The sequence below is a fragment of the Dromiciops gliroides genome, chromosome 1, assembly GCF_019393635.1.
Source record: "Dromiciops gliroides isolate mDroGli1 chromosome 1, mDroGli1.pri, whole genome shotgun sequence".
Taxonomy (NCBI): Eukaryota; Metazoa; Chordata; class Mammalia; order Microbiotheria; family Microbiotheriidae; genus Dromiciops; species Dromiciops gliroides.
This window is the reverse complement of record NC_057861.1, coordinates 163,090,535-163,106,255: the sequence shown is the minus strand read 5'-3', so window position 1 is coordinate 163,106,255 and position 15,721 is coordinate 163,090,535. Positions and strand designations below refer to the sequence as shown.

The window sequence follows — 15,721 nt, the reverse complement described above, 5'->3', positions numbered from 1 at the left end:
TTTGGAATATTCAAGTGAGTACAACTACAGGATAAAGGTCTATGAGAAATACTATAGGTTAAGGGAAGGAGTCCTGACCCTCATGGACTTCAGCTCAGATCTGCAGAGGGTTCTCTGCTATTATAGAAGTAGGAGAATGGAACTATGAAAATTAAGTTGTTCACTTTTCTTTTTTTTTCTTCTTCTTTTTTTTTTTAGGGCAATGAGGGTTAAGTGACTTGCCCAAGGTCACAACAGCTAGTAAGTGTCAAGTGTCTGAGGTCGGATTTGAACTCGGATCCTCCTGAATCCAGGGCCAGTGCTCTATCCACTGCACCACCTAGCTGCCCCCTCACCTTTCATTTTTGAAGAAGACCAATGACATCACAGAGTGATGTCTTAATTGGATTTAAGTGGGGCAGAATTATACAAAGTTGTTGGCCTCATTCTTTCTCTTCCAGAGTCATTGAAGTCCAATGGCAAGACAAAAACCAAGACAAATGGTGATGGCCTGGGATACAGTGGGTGAGCTTGGCATCTTCAATGTTTGACCTAGTTCTAAGCACTCCATAGTACCTGTTTCAGTAGTCTTCATGGCCATAGAATAAATTATTCTCATCTGCTCATTCTTACAGCAGTAGTCTTCATGTGTTTGCAGTAGACAGCCCCCTAACTCACTAATGGGTTTGAGGCCTGTTGGGTACCCTCAACATGGTTTAGTCCTTCTGCTGAGATGGTTTTACCAGGGTGTGGTCATTGCACATTGCTACAACTTCTCTGAACCACAAGTGAGATTTGGGTGAATCAGGGGGACACCAAAGGTAGATGAACAGTCCTGAAAAGGACTTAGTAAGCTCTCACCTTAGATATGATAGTCCTCCTTAAACACACTATTCACCCCAAAGTTAAGTACTGTACTGGCTTATAACCAAAATTGCATGAAGTATAAGTAGTTGTTGAGTTGTTTCAGTTGTGTCCAACTTTCTGTGACCCCATTTTGTTTTTGAGTACAAAAGGCAGTTGGTCATATAAAACTGTGACTCAGGAGAGAGACTAAGACTGGATATATAGATCTGGGAATCACTGGCATAGGTATGATAATGGAACCCATTGGTACTGGTGAGATCACCAAACAAAATGGTATAGAGGGAAAAGATAAGAATACTCAGATGAGACCACCATTTGTGGATAAGATCTGGATAAAGATCCCACAAAAGAGACTGAAGAACAAGCAGATGGATAGGATGAGAACCAAGAGAGGGGAATGTCAGAAAAACAGATAAGTGAGTATCTAGGAGATGATAATGATTCATGTCAAAGACAACAAAGAAATAAGCATGAATTAGAATTAAGAAAAGCTCATCAAGGGGAAGCTAGGTGGCGCAGTGGATAAAGCACCAGCCCTGGATTCAGGAGGACCCGAGTTCAAATCCAGCCTTAGACACTTGACACTTACTATCTGTGTGACCCTTGACAAGTCACTTAACCCCCATTGCCCTGCAAAAAAAAGAAAGAAAGAAAGAAAGAAAGAAAGAAAGAAAGAAAAGCTCATCAGATTCGACAAGTAAGAGATCATTTGATAACTTTGGGGAAAGACGTTTTAGTTGAGTGATGAGATCAGAAGCCAGATTAAAGAAAGCTTAGTAGCAGGTCAATGGAGGAGGGTGGTGGAATCTAGTATAGATATCTAGCTAAGAAATAAGGAGAAATATTGGATAATTGCTAGCAGGAATGGTTGGGTCAAGTGAGAGATTGTTTTTAAAGACAGGAGAGATGTGGATGATTGCAGTTAACAAGAAAAGAGTCAGTAGATAGGGAGAAACTGAAGATTAGAGAATAAAGATAGTAGAGGCAATCTGTTGGATAAAATGGAAGGAAAAAGGATCACAATTGCTTGTAGGAATTCCAATGAACTGAAGGTAATTTGCTCATCTATTGAACATTCCCCAAAGAACAGTCGATTATTGTTCATCCTTAATTCTCAGAGAGGATCAAAGACAAAATGAGGGTGATGCCTTGACTTGAGTGTGAATAGATTTAAGTGAGGCAGAATTGTACAAAGTTGTTAGACTCACTATCTCCTCCAGAGTCATCAATGACAGGACAAAAGTCAAGGAAACTGGTGATGACCCAGGATGCAGTAGGAGACCTTGGCAAAAAAAAGTGGTATAATGGAAAGAATATTAAATTTTGATTTCTAGGCCCTAGGTTCAAATCCTACCTCTGTCATTTACTACTTGTGTGACCTTAGGCAAGTCACAACCTCTCTAGGCCTCAGTTTCCTCATCTGTAAAATGTGAGAGTTGGACTAGATGGTTTTTAAGATATCTTCCAGAGCTAAAATCTATTATAGTTAGTTATCAAAGAACTGTTAGAATAAAGTTGGCAGGAACTGTGCATGGACATCAGCAGCCCTGTAGCCCTGTAACCCTGCAGCTTCAGAAGTGTAAGTTGGACACATGTATTACCTATGGGTGTGTCTCTCCACCTACAAATTTTATGGGTATCTACTCCTCACCTATGGTGTATGTATATGTAGAAGAATGTATCTTTATGGGGAAAATGTGGTTTGTGGAAAAAATATACTATGGCTGTTCTTAAAATGTCAATTTAGCAAATGCTTCTGCTTTGAGAAGTGTCCTCAAGGGAGATTTGAGCTACAGTTTTGGTAGTATAGACTCACAGAGTGCCTTGAATCCAGTATAGTACCACTCCTCTGGGTTACCCCCCAATTTGTGTCCCAAGGGGTCAATTACTTCAGTTCAAGATTTTTTCTGCAAAATGGAGATAATAACAATATCTGTCTCACAGGGTAGTTTCGAAGATCAAATGAGATAAGTAAAGTACTTTGCAAACCTTAGAGTATTATATAATGCGACTACTACTACCACTCTTCATTGACACCTTTCCAAACAGAAGATACAAGAGTCAGAGGCAAGTCCAGGTACCTCAACAAGGTTAAAGTTAGACTCTATGGAGATCAGAACTGGAAAAGACTGCTTGGTGGGTGTCTTTATAACTTTTCTGGATCAGACACAAATTGCGAAATGTTGCTGTGGTTGGTCTTCTTTTTTTGTTGTTGTTGTTGTTGTTTTTTTTTAGTGAGGCAATTGGGATTAAGTGACTTGCCTAGGGTCACACAGCTAGTAAGTGTTAAGTGTCTGAGGTCGGATTTGAACTCAGGTACTCCTGACTCCAGGGCCGGTGCTCTATCCACTGCGCCATCTAGCTGCCCCTGTGGTTGGTCTTCTGACTTTCATATGTGGTATATAAGAAAAAACCCCACGAACAGTAACTATATCCATTTGTTGCTGTAGCCTTACGAGGATCTGCCATATGCATCAACATGATGAACTTGGAATTTCTTTCAGTTCAGAGGAGGAAGCTCTCATACTTTTAAGGGTTTGTCCATTTGTGCAAGAAAGGCTATGTCATTAAAAAGTAAGAAAATGGGGGCAGCTAGGTGGTACAGTGGATAAAGCACTGGCCCTGAATTCAGGAGGCCTGAGTTCAAATCCGGATTCAGACATTTGACACTTACTAGCTGTGTGACTCTGGGCAAGTCACTTAACCTTCATTGCCCTGCAAAAAAAAAAAAAAAGACAAAAAGCAAGAAGGCATATGAAGTTTTCCCTGTGTTTTAGTGATGTTTCACTGTTTGGAAACAATTCCTTAAGTGTGCATAAATCTTGTTCCACTCATAAAATATTTCTCTCCTAAAATTCAGTAGATGCTACAGTTCCACATGGAATGGGAGCTGCAGCCTTTTATGTTCCCCATTGCTTTTGCTCATTTCAGGGACTAGAAATTGCAGAGTGACTGTGCTTGTTGAGTGACTCAGGAAACAAAGGTGCCCTTAGCTTTGCTGTTTTTGATGGTTTTCCTGAATGCTGTCTCCACAGGATTGTGCCATAGAGAACAGTGCATTTCAAAAGCAGTAGCCATTAGCCTGATCATCTTTTATCCTGCTTGAGAGAGTCATCAACCAGAAAATTATGGTGTTTATATAGCTGGGTTGGGAGGTTGCATAAGTGATTTTTTTTTCCAAGACTAGTTTATTATAGCTTAGTTTTGTTTTGTTTTTCCTTTGCCACATTACCAGACTACACAAAGGAAATAGTGAAAAAATTGGAAGGGGCTCTGGATTCACCACTTGCCAAACTGAAATGTGACTTTGAGAAGGAGTCAGGTTCTTAGCCAGGGTTTCCTTTGAAAACAGTCATGCCTAGTGAGCAGATCCTATAGAAAGCCATGATGTCGAACAATAATACTCCAACAATCTCTCCCAGTGAAACTGAACACTAAAATCCTGATAATGGAGCTGTGAACAGGAATAACTTCTATATAACAATTTGGGATTATGTGAGAATAGTTACTAAACTGTACATATTCTTTTATCCAGTGATTCCACTATAAGACATATATCCTAATGAGGTTAAAGATAGAAAGTTACCAAATACCAAAATAGCAGCATTATTTTCAAGCAAAAAACTGAAATCAATGTGAGTGCTCATTGATCAGGAACTGGCTAAACAAACTACTCTATGAAGACCATGTAATATTTTTGAACCATAAGCAATGAAAATTAATTGAAACATGAGAAGGCCTATAAAAGCTGATGCAAATGGAAGAAAGCAGAACCAACAATATACAATAATTTCAATAATGTATAGCAATCAGGGCCACCCCTCATCCAATCCAGAAAATTATCCTAGGTTCTAGGTACTTTGTGGTTCTTAATCCTTTAGAGACCACACTGATGAGATCCCAACAATATGTTTGCTTTTATTAATAAATTAGAGGAAGCAGTCCAAAGCAAAGGGCAATTTCATGAAATGACATTATAATCAAAGTAACAATAGAACATTTCCTCTGTTACATGGAGCCTCTCATAAAATAAATATACATATTTAATGGAAAGAGTAGATCAAACATGAGGCATACACATATGGGAACCTTGTGTGACTAGGGCTCCACAGGGAGGGGCCACTCATATTTCTAGTATTGTAAAAACCATTGATGTCTTCTAGCGATGTTATCATGCCACTCTTTGCTGGGCCTATTCTCTGCTTGGTGTCACTTTTATACTGTTCTCCCCTACCCCAGCCATTGAATCTGTATATCTCATGGTGAGCATGGGCATCTCTGCCTATAACTAGTTTTCAGCTACCCAGATAACCTCAGGATCACACAATACCTTAATGTCAGCTGGGATAGTTGATAAACTTCTTTCCTACCAGGGAATGACCACAACTTTCAACTACCTCCATAATTCCTAGGGGGAGAGAGAAGATGCCCAGCTTAGTAAGTGTCTCCTATGAAGGGTGGGGTAAAATTCTTTCAACTTTCTACTATGTCTCAGCTAAAGCTTTACTTGAGACCATATGCTATTTTGTCCATTGTCCATAAGGGAGTGGCTGTGATTAATAAGCTAAGAAGGTTACAGCTTGGGGCAGCTAGGTGGCGCAGTGGATAGAGCACTGCCCTGGAGTCAGGAGTACCTGAGTTCAAATCCGGCCTCAGACACTTAACACATACTAGCTGTGTGACCCTGGGCAAGGTCACTTAACCCCAACTGCCTCACTTAAAAAAAAAAAAAAAAAAAAGAAGGTTACAGCTCTTTTAGTTCTTTCAGTTGATGGCTCTGAAGTTCTTCCCCTCAGGCAGGTCACTCACCAGTATGCCTATATCACATCTCTTCCTTTTTCCCTCTACTGGGCTCTGACTTCCACACATCAATTCTCATCTGATGATTATAGACTCATTTAGTTCCTAGTTCTTATAACCTTCCAAGCAAACCAGTATCCCAAGGGGGTGAGCATCCTCAAAAAAAAAAAAAAAACAAAATCAAAACTCCAACAAAATGAGCTAAGTGTTAAGGAAGCTGCTTTCAATATCCTTCCCATCATGCTCCTTTATTCTATGCAATCAAAACATCTGACTGGAAAAAAAACCAAAACCCTGACAATGTTGGTGACTTTTGTCTCATTTCCAGCAACAAATCACAGCCTCTTCTCTCTTTATTCCCTCTACAAATGTAAAGAACCATTGTCATGCAGGACCTGTAGCTCCTCACCTCTCATAAGAGAAGGAAGTGTGCTTTAATCACCTATTCTCAAAGGGCAAAGATGGGTCCATACAATTAATTCTAGTTCAGCAATCTTTGTCCTTGAGGATAGGCAATGAAGCACACCTCTCTCTTGTGGAGAGGTGAGGGGTTATAGGTATGGAATGTTGCATACACTGAAAGATATAATTAAGTGTTTTATTTTGTTCCAAGAGAGGGCTCTCTCTCTCTTTCTCTCTCTTCCTCTCTCTCTCCCTCTCTCTCTTTCTGTGAGTGTGTGTTGTGTGAAGTGTTGGAAGGCAGATAATATTGGGAACTGATTGCTTTGTAAATAAAAAGGGCCTGAATATATTTCTTAAGAAAGTGATGCTGAAGTTTTCCATATGTTTTGGACTCATCTGCATCTAGTCTCCTGGAAGTGTGAAAAACATTTTTTTGCCAATTCTAATAATATTCTAGCCATTTTATTTGTCACAATCATTCCAATCCATAAATAACAAGTCACTACCAATATGTGGAAATAGAAGCATTATAATGTATGATATAATTTATTGTCCTATCAAAACAACAACAACAACAAAAAAAGACTGTATCATGATTAGTTGGGCTTCTAAAATGGGTGACCTGAAGAATAGTTTATTCTTATATTATTTGGAGCTTTCTGAAGTTGTCCTTATTACAGTCTTGAAAGCCATTTAGATCATCTGACTCCCCTCTTCATGGGGAACATATCCATAACCACCCCCCCAAAAAAGCCCCCAACCCACAACTCCACAATTTCCATTATACAGATGGAAAAGCCAAGACTCAAAGCAACCAGAAGTTCCTTGTTGGGTACAGATTTGGTTCCTTTTCCCAACGAAAAAGGGCAGTTGTCTTTATGACTGAGTGTGCAAAGAGATTTGCTTTGTTAATGAATCCTCCTTGATTCTGCTGACAAGGAGGACAACAAATACATTGCCCTGCGTTCAACACCAAGGTCTCCACTTCCTGCCCATTCTTTTTTTAGGAAGGGGACCAAACATGGTAAGATTCCCTCACTGAAGCTAGACTAACTACAGACGTCCTTTCAAAACCTTTTGTTTGTTTGTTTGTTTGTTTGTTTGTGGAGCAATGAGGGTTAAGTGACTTGCCCAGGGTCCACACAGCTAGTAAGTGTCAAGTGAAGTCAACTTTGAGCCCAGGTCCTCCTGAATCCAGGGCTGGTGCTTTATCCACTGTGCCACCTAGCTGCCCCTATAGAACAGTCTTTCAACATGAAAAACTCAGTACATGTTTTTCTCCTTGAGTTATGAAAATAACTCTTTTGCTCTGTTACTGCTCTTAATACTTTTTAACACACTCTATAACATAACACTAAATGACCAACCAGGTAAGGGAGAAGTCTGTATCAAGAAATCCATGTTTTCTGCAATGGCTGTCTTTGGTGTTCAGAAATGTTTGCTATGCTACATTCTCTGTATGTCTGCCTAATATGCCATGGTCCTTCCACTTTCCTGCCATAATGGGAAAACAAACCAAAGATGTCTACAAATATGCAGTCAACTAACTATACTTAGCAGTAACCAGTAAGATACAAAAACGTGTGTAGGAAACAAGTAACAGAAAACACCTCCAGTTGTTTTAGATTAAAATACGGAACATGGAAGGAAGAGAAGGAGAAGAGGAGACAACAGGAAGTCAGATCCTTTTGCAATACAAAGGAAACTGAATGAAGAAAGCCAAAGTTACAGGAACAATTTCTAAGCGGAAAACATCTGCAATTTCTCTGTTGTGATCTTTTGTATTTTTTTTTTATGAAAAAACAGGGGTTTGGACAAAATGATTTCTAAGATCCTTTCCAGCTTTGCTGTTGAATCTGCCTAAAATTCTAATAGGAGAATTTAGAAGATGTAATACAAACTCCATACTCCTCTACCTTCACCCCATATCCCATGTCAGTCTCTGGTGAAGATTGTACCAGATCAAATTAAAATCTAGCCTGAAAATGTGACCCGGGGAAAATCACTGACCTCTGTTTGTTCAGTTTCTTCATCTGTAAAATGGGGATACTAATAAGCACATACTTCTCAGGCTTGTTGTGAGGATCAAATGAGAGAATTGTCAAGGCACTGAGCACAGGGCCTGGCATATAGGAAGGCTATATAAAGTGCTGTGATTGCAATTACTTAGAACCTTGTCTCAGTTATTACTGATCAACATTATATTATACTACCAGTGGACAGACATGGGCCTTGTGAATGCCTTGGCACTGAGGGCAGGGATCATGTGTTATACATCTTGGTTAAGTGTATTCAAAAAATATTAGTCAAACAGACACAAAGCTCGATGTCATCAAGCAGACTCCATCAGACTCTCCTTTTTTTGCTTCCTCTTCCTTCTCCTCAGCTGGCAGCTGTGCTAGCAGGAGCAACACTTCCAGCAGGGCAGCACCCCAGCTGCTGGGGCAGGTCCCCATTCCTACATTGGCCAGAATGAGACTTGCAATGTTTACATTGTTCAGGGCCTTTGAAAATAATTCGGCCAGAATGAATTCAACATTTACACCTGCTGCTTTAATGAGGGCATTAATGTTATCCTCCGTGACTGTAACCTCATCGTTGTGAAGGATGAGAGCAGAGTAGATGCAAGTGAGCTCAGAGACGGCCATTTCGGGAGATGGATGAGGAGAGACTTGTTTGTAGTGGTGCTAGCCGCCGGCTGAAGTGAAGGTTCCCCCCCAACGTGGCCTTAGCTTCCGAAGAAGAACTGAGCACCTTACAGAACAACTGAAGAGAAAGTTATACATCTTTGTATCTCTCACAGTACCTAGCATCTAGTACCCAGAGCCTAGTACCAGCTAAGGTAGTCTGTTGCACTTGGTAGGCACTCAATAATTTCTTTTTTTTTTTTTTTTAATGAATGACCAGCACCTATTCAACTGAATCATCCAGAATCCTACATTTCTTGGTTAAACTAGACACTATAGTCTAGATTAGACTGTTGAGCTCCTAGAGGAGAGGGATTGAATTGCCTTTCTTCACATCCCTAGCACTTATATTGTGCCTGGCACATAGTAGGTACACAAGAAATGCTACATAGTCATCATAGTGACAACTGTTGATAGAGATATTTCACCTGAATCAAAAATATATTTCTGATATTTGCTTCACTGGGTTATAAAGATGTATAGGTTAGTATGAGAAATGGAATCAGGTTGCTTTTTGTCTTACTCCCCACAATTTCATCAATACTCTATTAATGAGTATTTTAGTATTCATTAGCATAATTAAAATATGCAGATCCTGACAAATGGATCTAGAACCAGTTCTTATTAGTCCAAAAAACTTCGACATATCTGCTAAAATGGCATCTTAATGGAAGTAGAGGGATAAATCTTGAAGAATAATTATAATGAGGAGAATAGTTGGATTCTTTCTATAACATTAGATTGATTAACAAAAAAAAATCTTAAAAACCAGAATGCTTGGGGGCAGCTAAGTGGTGCAGTAGCATAAAGCATGGGCCCTGGATTCAGGAAGACTTGAGTTCAATCTGGCCTCAGACACTTGATACTTACTAGCTGTGTCACCCTGGGCAAGTCACTTAACCTCATTGCCCCACAAAATAAAATAAAATAAATAAAAAACAGAATGCTGAAAGACGTTAAATATCCACAGATGGTTAGACTAAGGTTTTTTGCTATTGTAGGGACCTGGACTTAGTCTCCAGAGCAAAACGGACTACATCTTCCCTCAGGGTCTACCAGTACTTTGAAGATTTGGGGGAGGTGTCTTCTTTAATGCTATCCACTTAGACTTCCATTTTAAGGTGTTCCTCCCCACTGTTAGCCTCAATGATTAGCTGCCCAATTCCACCTAACCAATGAACATTATTTGGCTTTTACATAAGGATAATTTATTGTGAAGATAATAGCTGGATCTGCAGTTATAAATTTCTCCCCACAAAAGACCCCCTGCACCATTTCAGCCCTTGGGGAGAGTCAACATTAAAGAAATTTCTATAAAGCATTTGCTCTATGAAGGCCATGCTGTTCACATTTCCCAAATGCGGCATGAGCAGTGGATGGCTGGATGGATGGATGGATGGATGGGTGGATGTGATGGATGGATGAGTTGGCATTGCTGCTTCTCCTGGGTTAGGTCAAACAAGTTTATTGATTTGGCTTCAGGCAAAATCCAGTATGCACTTCAGCTCTCAGACTTCTTGTGTCTTGTTTCTCCCAATATTTTGAGGCTCACAAGGTCATAACCATATTCAATTTCTTTCGCCTAGAAGCAAGAGAGCGTGGCTGGGAAAGGACCCAATAGAAACAGAAGAAACAGAAGGGCTATGTGCTCTTATCTTCATGCTAGTTCTGATAGGAGAGGGGCCTAGGTCTTCCCCACCCCCAGAGGCTCACTGCAAACTCATCTTCAATATTAGCCGGCAAGGAAAGAGCCAGACCAGAACAAATGGCTTGCTTTGGCTGGTCAGTGGTTTTTGATACATCTCAATTTGATGACAAAACCAATTATAAATCTTCATGCACTTCTGGAAGTAGGCTCCCCAGCATCTTAATACTGAGACTCCATCAACTGAGCACACTGTGCGCATGATTACCCACCCTCCTAAAACTGTTCATGTCTTGCTATTTCTCTTGCTCTAGAAGTAATGTAGTAGCCAAAGGAAATTACTTCTTGGTAGACAGAATCTTCCTCAACCCATAAAAATCGTTGACTTTTTAAGGTCAGAATGAAGTCACAGTGGAAATAGCTGAGAAAGAAAAGAAAAAAATAAACAGAAAAACGGTGTATTTTGCCAGCTTCTATGCGAGTAATTACCAGAGTTTGTCACAAACTAGAAACATTCCCAAAGAGATGGAATTTGCTTTGTTTAATTGGTAGCATTAGGGGGCAGCTAAGTGGTGCAGTGGATAGAGCACCGGCCCTGGATTCAGGAGAACCTGATTTCAAATCTGGCTTCAGACACTTGACACTTACTAGCTGTGTGACCCTGGGCAAGTCACTTAACCCTCGTTGCCTTGCAAAAACAAAAACCAAAACCAAACACACAAAAAACCCCCAAATTGGTAGCATTAAAGGAATGGATAAAAAATATGGCATTTGGTTAAAACAGGGCAGCTAGGTGGTGCAGTGGATAGAGCACTGGTCTAGAGTCAGGAGGACCTGAGTTCAAATCCGGCCTCAGCACCTTGACCCCTTACTAGCTGTGTGAACCTGGGCAAGTCACTTAACCCTCATTGCCCTACAAACAAAAAAAAAAAAAGAAAGAAAGAGAATATCTATCCTGTCCTCCCCATGGGCCACCTCTCCCTCCCCCCACCCCATAAAAAGCTGACCTTAGAACATAAATCACTTTCTGAGGGAATTGTTGTCCATCACTGGAATGATTGCATAAGATATGTTTCATTCTCTTACAGCAAATTCAGGTTCATATGGACCAATTCTTTCCTTTCTCCTTTGTTGTTGTTTAGGTCATTTCCATTGTAGCTGACCTTTGTGACCCCATTTTGGGGTTTTCTTAGCAAAGATACTGGAGCAGTCTGCCATATCCTTCTCCAGCTCATTTTACAGATGAGGAAAACTGAGGCAAAATAGGATTATATGCTCACCCAGGGTCAACACAGCTAGTAAGTGTCTGAGCTGGATTCAAACTCAAGTCTTAGGGCAGCTAGGTGGTACAGTGGATAAAGCACGACCCTGGATTCAGGAGTACCTGAGTTCAAATCCAGCCTCAGACACTTGACACTTACTTACTAGCTGTGTGACCCTGGGCAAGTCACTTAACCCTCATTGCCCCAACAACAACAACAACAACAACAAAACCCAAACTCGAGTCTTCCTGACTCCAGGTCTGGTGTTCTATCAACTGTACCACCTAGCTGCCTGTTCTCTCTCCTTTACAGGACCAGTTCTTTTCTCCTTTATCTCTCACCATCACCAACTCAAGATAAAGATAGCTTTATAAATCCCATACTTGTCATTTTCTCTTCCTGTTATTGAAGTAGCTTCTTTGACTAGGGCACAGAAAATCACTTCCTCCTTTTCTCAAAGAATCCCTGATTTCCTTCAGGGCACAGTTAAAATGCCATCTCTTCTGGGAAGCCTCCTTGGATTCCCTGTTATTAATTTCCTCTTGCCCATTCCCCAACCTCTCACTGAAATGACTGTGTACTGTGTGTATGTTGCTTTGCCCCCCCCTTGCCTCCACCCCCTTTGTGATCTACAGGGGCAGGGATTGTTGCATTTTTGTCTTGATATTCCTAGTGCAGTATGACACAATGGAGATAGGCCATCTTCCAGTCAGGAAGACTTGATTTGAAGTCTCACCTCTGACACATATTATACTACCTGATGATTCTGGGCAGGTCATATTAACTTCTCAGTCTCAGGCATTTCAGAGTATATGTTAATCTGTACCGATAACAGGAGTTCTCCCATGAAATTCCCTACTGTTGATGAGATCACAGGTTTTATAATTTTTACCTCCACAACCCAATCTCAAGTGCAATGCTTTGCACTAATAGGTGCTTAATAAATGTTAACTGAGCAGCTAGATGGTCAGTAGATGGGGCACCGGCCCTAGAGTCAGGAAAAACTCAATCTTCCTGAGTTCAAATCCAGTTCAGACACTTAATAACTGTGTGACCCTGAGCAAATACTTATCCTGCCTGCATCAGTTTCTTATCTGTAAAATGAACTGGAGAAGGAAATGGCAAACTGCTCCAGTATCTTTGCCAAGAAAACCCCAAATGTGATTATAAAGAGTTGGATAGGTCTGAAAAGACTCAACAACCATAAGAAAAAATGCTCATTGAATGAATGAATGAGTTCAGATGGTAACCAAGACAGAATTTAGCTTTATACCCAAAGAGGAAAACAGAAACCTGGGCAGGTTGTCATGCTTGAAACCAATATTTCAAGATTTTTGGATCCTTTTGTATTCCCTTTTTCTTAAGCCCCTGCAGCATAAGAATATCAGTAACACTGTTTATTGAGGATGTAGAAATATAAGACTGTATAAAACACATTACAAGCCTACAGTACTTTCGCTTAGTACTTAGTTACATTTTGTTTTTCACATTATCATAAACAGATGCACTGTGATACCAAAATCACAGTCATGAGCCATCTGTTAACAATATTCAGGAAAGCTCCAAGATCTTTCTTGTTGAGGATCTGATTCATGAAATTTCTGAGATAAAATTTGAACCTTTGAAATTAAAAGTATGACTGAGGTTATTTGCTCTGTAATCAAGCATTCTAGCTATCAGGCAAAGCTTGAGAGAGCACTTTGTGCATAACATTTCCAGAGAACCCCAGGAATTTGGCATTCATGTATTCGTTCAAAAATCTGTCAGTTACCCTCAACCTGATTTAGTCCTGCAGAAATGGTTTTACCCGGAAGTGGCCACTGAGAGAGTTTCTTGGAACCACAGGTAAGAGTTGGGTAAAAGTTGGACATCAAAGGTGGATGAGCAGCCCTGAAAAGGGTTCAGTAGAAGTGCTAGCCCTCCCCGAACACCTACTCCTAGCATGTGAAGACATCCCCCACAGAATGGGAATGGGAAGATGAGAACAATTTGTTCTAATGGCCATGAAGGTGGTTGAGGCAGGCCCTGTGGAGCTCTTAGAGCTTGGTCACACCTTGAAGGCACCAAGGTTATCCACTGCATCCTGGGCCATCATCAGTTGTCCTGACTTTTTCATTTACACTGGACTTCAATGACTCTGGAAGAGAGTTGAGGCTGATGACTTTGTGCAACTCTGCTCCTTTAAATCCAATTCATGTACAAGTTTAAAACATCATCCATGGTGTAATTGGTCCTCTTCAACAATGAACACAAGAAACATTAAAAAAGTACTGAGGGTTTTTTTTTTTTTGGTCTTTTTATGATACTTGATATCAAAAGTTTGCAAAGAGAAAAAACTATCTGATTTGTCTAGACCTGTGCTTCTAAAGCCAACAATGGAGAATAGACACATGAGAAACTGGGGGTAAATGTTCTTTGGTTGTTGTTATGGGTCAATTGTTTTAGTTGTATCCAATTCTTTGTGACCCCATTTGGGGGTTTTCTTGGCAGAGATAATGGAGGTGGTTTGCCATTTCCTTCTCCAGCTCTTTTTAAAGATGAGGACAATGAGACAAATAGGGTTAAGTGACCTCTCACGGGGTCACTGAGCTGGTAAGTGTGTGAGGCTGTATTTAAAAACCCAAGAATATGAGTCTTCCTGATTCCAAGTCTCTATCCATTGTGCCACCTCGCTGACTCCGCTACAATTTTGATACAATGAAATTCTTTACGGTTGAAACCAACATTTAAAGATTTCTGGGTCCTGTAGCTTTACCTTCTCACTACAGTTGTTGTTCATGTCCTCCCATGGGTTTGTGTGGGAAGAAGGTACTGTGGGCCTTTCTCACTATCTCTTAGTATCCTAAGGATATTGAGCACTGGTGTCTATTGGTTTTTCTCCAAAGGGAAAAAGAGTCTTAGGTTTCATGAGAAACATAATTCTGCATTTCTTAAGGGATAGGAGCTAGACTTAAGATTTATTGGCGTAGAGAACTGTTAGGTAAGGAAACTCCTTTCACCATTCCAGGGTCAGCACCTTCTCTACAAGTTGTAGCCTTAGAGAGTAGTTTAGAGAAGTGGGTGTCAAACTCAAATAGAAACAGGGGCCACTAAATAGTATATAAGGATTCCTGTAGGCCACATATTGACTTTTTTAAAGTATACATTAATATTTTTTTTTTTTGGTGAGGCAATTGGGGTTAAGTGACTTGCCCAGGGTCACACAGCTAGTAAGTGTGTAAAGTGTCTGAGGCCGAATTTGAACTCAGGTCCTCTTGAATCCAGAGCTGGTGCTCTACCCACTGCGCCACCTAGTTGCCCCCATACATTAATCTTATATATGATATATTGGATTTTTATTTATTTTGTTAACTATTTCCCAATTATATTTTAATCTGGTTCAGACCTACTTCTGTTCCATCTCCATCACACCCCACAATATGGCCTGGGCCACCTGTTTGATACCTCTGACCTAGAGTACTGAAAAGTCAAATGATTTTTTTTGGGGTGGGGGTACTGTTTATTTATCACAGTCACTATGTATCCGAAGTGGAAGACTTGAAGGTCTGCCCTTTATCCACTACACCAAACTGCTTCTCTCTCTTATTAGAATGTTCAGTAAATCTTCTTAACTGCAATGACTGAAAAACCTTTTAGAACCAAACTCTCCTTTGCCCCAATATTATTCCTCCACCATCGCTATCTCAGAGTTGTGGTCCACAGTAGCTTGTTGTTATTATTCAGTCATTTCAGTCAGGTCTGACTTTTCATGACCCGATTAAGTAGAGTCCATGACTTCATTGGGGTTTTCTTGGAAGGTATATGGGAGGGGTTTCCTTCTCCAGTTTTACTTTACTGAGGAACTGAGGTAAACAGGGTTAAGTGATTGCCTAGGGTCACACAGCTAGAAAGTGTTGGAGGCAAAAACCTCAGATAGGTGAGCCGTCTTAACTTCAGGCATGGTGCTCTATGTACCATACCATCTAGCTGCCTTATCATAGCTACATTGACATTTTTTAGAGCTGAAGTGATTATAGTAAAATGATTTTCAGATATTTGTTTTTTGTTTGTTTTTTAGTGAGGCAATTGGGGTTAAGTGA

At 40.3% G+C, this 15,721-nt stretch overlaps 1 protein-coding gene across 1 annotated transcript; it reads right to left on the bottom strand.

Moving 5' to 3' along the window:
• Positions 1 to 8,354: 8,354 nt before the first annotated feature.
• Positions 8,355 to 8,696, bottom strand: LOC122746788 (60S acidic ribosomal protein P1-like). The gene has a single exon (XM_043992739.1). The coding sequence runs from the start codon at positions 8,694 to 8,696 to the stop codon at positions 8,355 to 8,357; it is 342 nt and encodes a 113-aa protein (XP_043848674.1).
• Positions 8,697 to 15,721: the final 7,025 nt, after the last annotated feature.